Source organism: Carassius carassius, chromosome 40 (assembly GCF_963082965.1).
Source record: "Carassius carassius chromosome 40, fCarCar2.1, whole genome shotgun sequence".
In the NCBI taxonomy this organism is placed as follows: domain Eukaryota; kingdom Metazoa; phylum Chordata; class Actinopteri; order Cypriniformes; family Cyprinidae; genus Carassius; species Carassius carassius.
Window position 1 is genome coordinate 27,170,570 of NC_081794.1, and position 6,851 is coordinate 27,177,420.

Sequence of the window (6,851 nt, forward strand, 5' to 3'; positions counted from 1 at the left end):
CTTAATTTCTGTCATAAAAATTTTAAGTAAGATTAGGTTTAAAGTAATTTCACTCGTTGTTTTTTTTTTTTTTTTAATATTTTGGTGGGTCGTGAAATATATTACACTTGTCTAGGTGGGTCGTGGAATGGAAAAGTTTGGGAACCACTGGTCTATAGCACAATCCTGCTGGAGGCAAACTCAATCATGAGATGTTAAGTAAATGCTCAGTCTTAAGGAATTCAGCAAGGATGCATTCAATTAACCGAAAAGTGACAGTAGAGACTTATTATATTACGAAAGGTTTCCATTTCAAATAGATGCTATTATAAGTTTTCACAAAAATACTGAGCTGCACAACTGTTTTCAACATTGATAATAATAATAATAAAAAAGAACCATATTTGAGCAGCATATTAGATTTCTGAAGGATCATGTGACACTGAAGACTGGGGTAATGATGTTGAAAATTCAGCTTTGCATCACAGAAATAAATTATATTTTAATTTTACTGTTTTTGATCATATAAATGCAGCATTTGCAGTGCTGACCCCAGACGCTGGTGTGCTCGTGTGTTTGCTTGCTTGTTTGTTTGTTTTAAACTGTAAACAGTCCACGTTCAAAAGGCAACAAGGCAATATGCTTTTTAAGATAATCGTTGTGTTCTGGATTCTAAAATGCGCTATAGACTGTGTGTCTGCGTTGGGAGATGGAATGGATTTGGGAAATCTACGGAAGAGATTCTATCTGTTGAGGTTCCGACACAATGTTAGAACCCCACCAAAGTTCCTTCATGAACCTTCCGAAATAATCTGTTCCAAATAAAACGGAGGGGCTCTAGAGGCGGAATCCGAAACAGACTTAAATCTCGCGGCAGTCGGTTTCCTCTTCCTACAATAACTTTAACTAATGCTCGTTCGCTTCAAAATAAAATGCTCGAACTTATAGCATTGGTGAAATACAACAGAGACTTTAAAAGAGCTAACCTGATCTGCATTACGGAGACATGGCTGACGGAGGCGATTGACAACATACACTTGGAAGGATACTCATTAATCCGTCTGGACCGCGACAGTGCCAAGTCAACCAAAACAATCGGAGGAGGACAGTGTATGTTCGTTAGTAGCAGGTGGGCGAATAATTTTACGGTACGTGAAACACAATGCTCTGCTCACTATGAACTATTGACTGTGTCTTTTAGGCCATATTATTTGCCTCGTGAATTCGGACAAATAACAATTATCCTAGTCTATGTGCCTGGACCAAACTTTGCACTTGCTGCCGAATGCATAGCTGCTAATTACAACAGAGCGCTTTGCAATTCTGCCGATGACCCAGTCTTCTTGCTTGGAGATTTTAATAAATGCAATGTATCTACGCTGTTGCCAAATCTTGAGCAATACGTAACCTGTCCGACAAGACTGGTTAAGACTCTGGACAAATGCTTTGGTAACGTGGAAGGTGCATATGTGCCAAAGCTATATCCACCTCTGGGTCGTTCGGATCACAACGTTATTCATCTGTTACCAAAATACAGGCAGCTTTTAAAGAGGATCAAGCCTGCCGTTCAGCAGGTTCAAACGTGGTCCAGGGACGAAATAGAAAAGCTAAAAGGCTGTTTTGAGTGTACTGAATGGGACTTATTTTTTAACGATGATGACTGTTGTAGTAATCATGAATTGTTGAATGATACAATAACCTGTTATGTTAATTTCTGTGTAAATTCAGTGGTTCAAACAAAGAATGTCAGAGTCTATCCAAATAATAAGCCGTGGATTAACAAAGATTTGAAACATTACCTAAACATGAAGAAAATTGCCTTCTTGCAGAATGATCAGCAGAAAGTAAAAGAGTTAAACAAAGCAGTAAAACGTAAGATAAAAGATGCACAGAATGAATATAAAGAGAATGTTGAAGAGAAACTAAGAACAGGGAATGTAAGAGACGCATGGAAGGGTTTGAATACAATGATGGGTAGACAAAAGAAAAGAGTTCAACAACATGAAGACCCTCATTGTCTCGCAAATAATCTTAATATTTTTTATTCACGATTTGATAATGATTTTAATGATGATTTGTCTGTTAGTAATGAATTAATGATGACCATGACTCAATCACAGCCTATGATTATACAGGAGAGGGATGTTGTCACAGTGCTTCATAAAATCAAACCGCATAAGGCATCTGGCCCAGATGGCCTGAAGGGGAAAGTCCTGAAAGAATGTGCAGCACAACTTGGACATGTGTGTACAAGGTTATTTCAAATCTTCCTGGACAATGGTTTCGTACCATTAGCCTGGAAGAATTCCATTGTCATCCCGGTGCCGAAAATACCTAATGCAAAATCTCTCAAAGACTTTCGCCCAATCGCACTCACATCTATTCTGTGCAAATGTATGGAACGCATAGTATGTAAGGAACTGTTATCCCAAATCGAGACATGCATAGACCCCATGCAATTTGCCTATCAGGCAAATAGGAGCACTGTGGATGCCTCTCTCACTCTCTTAAACAAGGTTCAAAATCATCTAGATAACCCAAATTCCTATGTTCGAATACTCTTCATGGATTTCTCATCTGCTTTTAATACTGTCCAACCTCATCTTCTTTTAAAGCGCCTCTATGAGTTAGGTGCTAGTAGTTGGATGATTTTATGGATTAAGGAGTTTTAAAAGGTCGCCCTCAACGAGTTTATGTTAATAATGTTATGTCGGATTGCTTGGTTTTAGATACTGGGGTACCGCAGGGATGTGTACTGTCTCCAATACTTTTCTCCGTTTACATAAATGAACTGAAGTGCAATGACGATAACCTTACCCTTATAAAATATGCCGAGGATATGGCATTGGTCTCATGTCAGAAAGAAATGAACTGCACTTCATATTTTGAGTACATTGACAGTATTATCTGTTGGTTTGAGAGTAGTTTTTTACATCTTAATATTGAAAAGACAAAAGAGCTATGCTTGAGAAATCAGTCGAGAAGAGTAGATACCGCATCTGAATAAAAACCAGTGGTCATAAAGGAAAAAACTGTAGAGCAGGTCTCAAATTTTAAATACTTGGGTACAATTATAGATGAGAAACTTAATTTTGAAAGTAATGTGGAGTACATTCATAAAAAAGCACGACAACGCCTGGGTCTCCTCAGGAAACTCAGAAGCTTCAATATTAGTCAGCAGACCCTAACTATGTTATATCGATCAATGATTGAGAGTATTCTCACATATAATATTGTTTCATGGTACGGTAATCTAACATTAAAACAAAAGAACAAACTCTCACAAATAATTAATCAAGCAAATAAGATTACTGGACAAAAACAACAGCCACTTCAGAGCTTGTTTGATCATTTTATGGGTAAAATGGCAATTGTGATTTTTAAAGATAACACACACCCTCTTCACTCTGCTTTTGAATTGCTCCCATCTGGACGTAGACTAAAAATTCCCTTGGCTAGGAAAAATATCTATAAAAGATCTTTTCTTCCAATGGCAGTGATTATCTTAAATCGTACAGTGTTTTAAATTGAAACAACAGAACCATTGTCAATATTTTTTATTTTTCTTTCTTGCAGTGTTTAACTATAGAATTTCTTTTGTATCTGTGCTGTTGATGTGTGATGTGATTTTTAAGCAGTGAATGTATGTTACAGTGTCAAAGAAAAATTTCCTCTCTGTGAAAACAGACTGGACAATACAGTTCAACTCATTGGTACAGTTCAACTCAAAGAGACTTCTTTCTAAAACATTTTCTAATGGTACAGAACATGCATTCATTTTGCAGATGATTTTATCCAAATGAGGAATGCAACAATTCATCCTAAGCAGGCAATAAGTGATTTAAAAATATGTGACGTATTTGTGTTTTTGCATGCAATCACTTCATGACATCACTTTCAAATGACACTGCAAACTCACATGTACATCCTAGAGCTGAATACACATGATTTTACCATAATGCTGGAGATTCAGGAAAACACCACTGGTCAATGAGCTTGCGCTGATCTGCAAGTCTCAAACAGTCACAGTGCAAACCTCCAGTGAGTGACAGTTAAGTGACTATAATGAGATGCATTCTAGTATTATGTATAATTTATTCAGCATTTGAATAAGAGTTTTGTTTTTCACGCTGTTGAGAGCGTCGACGTGAAGCTGATTGCTGATGTACAAAACAGCAATGAAGTAATTCAGGAACACAACTCAGCGCTTCAACAAACATTACACACACATCCGGTCTGATTATAATTCACTTCGGACCAAATATTTACACACAAAGTCCTACAGCTGAAAAAAACTCTGATAAAAGTGAAAGGCAAAAACTCTGACAAGATCTGACAAATGAACTTCCCGTTTCCCCCTGAGCTCAGTCTATTTTAGTTGAGGATGATCTCCAGCAGAAATGATATCGCACCTCTCTGGTCAAATACAAGGGATTCTGGGAAGGAATCAGTGTCCACTGGTCTAAACTCAGATCATATTTCACGTTTACTGCAGGCTGGAGGCTCTTGTGAACATACTAACTACATGCACAATGAACAATTGCATTCTTCTGTTGGTGGGCAATGTCAAATTATGCTCCTGTAGACTCAATACAGGGTTAAAGGTCACAAGGAGACAGCATTTTAAAAGCATGCCTGAAATGAAGGCTATTAATAGGTGGCCAAATTCTACATCTAAAACATATGCATAAAAATAAGACACAATGTACTTTATTAATATGAAGGAATTTACTGATGCTTTACCTGGGTTTTGAAACATTCCCAGCATTGAGTTAATGGGAATTAATTAATAATGTTAATTAATTAATAATTTTTTTTTTGGGGGGGGGGGGGGGGGGGGGTTAAAACTGTAGAAGAAAAAGTCAATTACAATAAATAAACAAACCAAAATGCAATAAAGACAGCATTTTAACGATCATAAACATTTACAAATATCAAGGGATTTTTTTCATATTGATATTTTACTGCCATTTTACCAGTATCTTGAAACAATTACTGCATTACGTTTAAGTGTTAACGAAAATGTCTGTAAAATTCATTCATAATGTCCTTGCCGAAAATTAGCAGTAAATGTCTCTATGGTAAAATGTCTGTATGGTAAAAATAAAAGAATAAACAAACAAATAAAACTGAAAACATGAAATAAATGTATTACTTAAAAATACTAATACATTTGGATTAACTGGAAATAGGGAAAAACTAAACAGCAGATAAATTATTATATACTAAAAGAAAGCTCAATAGGAAGACTTGTCTTAAGAGAGCTGAATCAATTAGTCCTTTTTTAATTTAATGATAATAATAATAATAATAATAATAATAATAATAATAATAATAAATAAAAATCTGTGATCAGTTTGATCTGATTTAAATTGATTTAAAAAGCCAAATGCATTCAACATTTGCATTTAAATAAAGTATTACATAATTAGCTGGCATGACCTACTGTAATTCACTGCTAGATTCAGTTTTTTGTGTCGTTTCATTTCAGCCAGGATGCTACCTTAAAAGACAGCTGCCTATGTAGACAGCAAACCACACAGAAAGAGAGCTATGTGCCACATGCATCAGCACATTTTAGCTCCTGTTAGCAAACACAAACCCAGTCAATATCAGCTCGATTTGACATTGCAGTGAAGGTCTGTGAGCCTGTGTCCTGCGTGTCCTCTGCAGAACGCCGCTGTGAGGAATGCTAACACAGCTGATAATGAGGAATGACTCGTCTCTCTCTCTCTCTTTATCTCCTCGCAGGCTCTCGTATCGGACCGGACAGGACACGGCCAACTGCGACACGTGTCGGAACAGCGCATGCATTATTTACAGGTTGGTTGCTCTATTTTGTTAAAGACACAAGCGTGCTGCGCTAATAAACATCAACTGCAGCCTGATCACAGATTGTGTGAGTAATGAATGAGATAAAGACAGGAAATACTCCTGCTGACAGGAAGGTGTAGGCTACTCGATAAAGGATCTTAGTGGGACACCCTCATCACAGAGTCTAGCACGACATTATCTGGATGTGGAGTAGGAAAAGTTCATCCGAATAATAAAACATAGTTACTATTTAGTCACACTACACATTTGCATGATTTCTGTGGAATATTTATTCAGCTCTTTAGTATTTAAGCATTGAGCATCCTCAAGCTTCCTAAATGAAGTCCATATCACTTGTGCGTTAAAATCTAAGACTTCTGGAGTCATATGATTGCTTTATGCTATGAAAACTAAACTTTATACATGCATAAATGCACTTAAGAAGCAGCACTGCAAGATTTTAAATATTTGTAGGATACACAATTTAAATGAATGAATGAATGAATGAATGAATTCACAGATCTGCTTTGAACACCAAAGATAAAACATATGAAAACAGGATTTAATATTATTATATATTAAGTTTTCGTCCTCACGTAAATGTAGATATTTGAAGAAATAATAATACTAATACTAATACTAATAATAATAAATAAATAAAAATATCAGAAAATCCTTAAAATTAAATTAAATATTAATGAAATGCATTATTTTAAAGATTTAAATAAAATATTAAAATAACATATTAAATAAATGCAAACAAAAAATAAAATAACATATTAAATAAATGCAAACAAAAAATAAATAAAGAAATAAATAAATAACAAAATGAATATAATAAATAATAATAAATCATCTCATAATCATAATAATCATAAATCATCTTAATAATAAATCACTCACTTAAACAGCAACAATAATCAGCGATCACATTCTTTTTCTTTTCGAAGCATTGGAGTGAACTTAAGAGAAAATGCAGCAGAAAAGTGTGTCTGAGTGTGTGAAGGTCAGGCTGTTAAGCGCTTTTCACACAGTGTTTTTGTCTCTTAAAGCACAAT

At 35.4% G+C, this 6,851-nt stretch overlaps 2 protein-coding genes across 3 annotated transcripts in view; one reads left to right on the forward strand and one right to left on the reverse strand.

Moving 5' to 3' along the window:
- The window catches only part of dock1 (dedicator of cytokinesis 1), a 251,029-nt gene that overhangs the window by 123,958 nt on the left and 120,220 nt on the right, over window positions 1–6,851 (reverse strand). The window lies entirely within an intron of this gene.
- Window positions 1–6,851, forward strand: part of LOC132122484 (inhibitory synaptic factor 2A) — a 42,272-nt gene that overhangs the window by 20,527 nt on the left and 14,894 nt on the right. Inside the window, exon 3 of the mRNA XM_059532818.1 lies at window positions 5,731–5,802. Coding sequence (XP_059388801.1) covers window positions 5,731–5,802 — 72 coding nt within the window. The remainder of the gene's footprint in view (window positions 1–5,730; window positions 5,803–6,851) is intronic.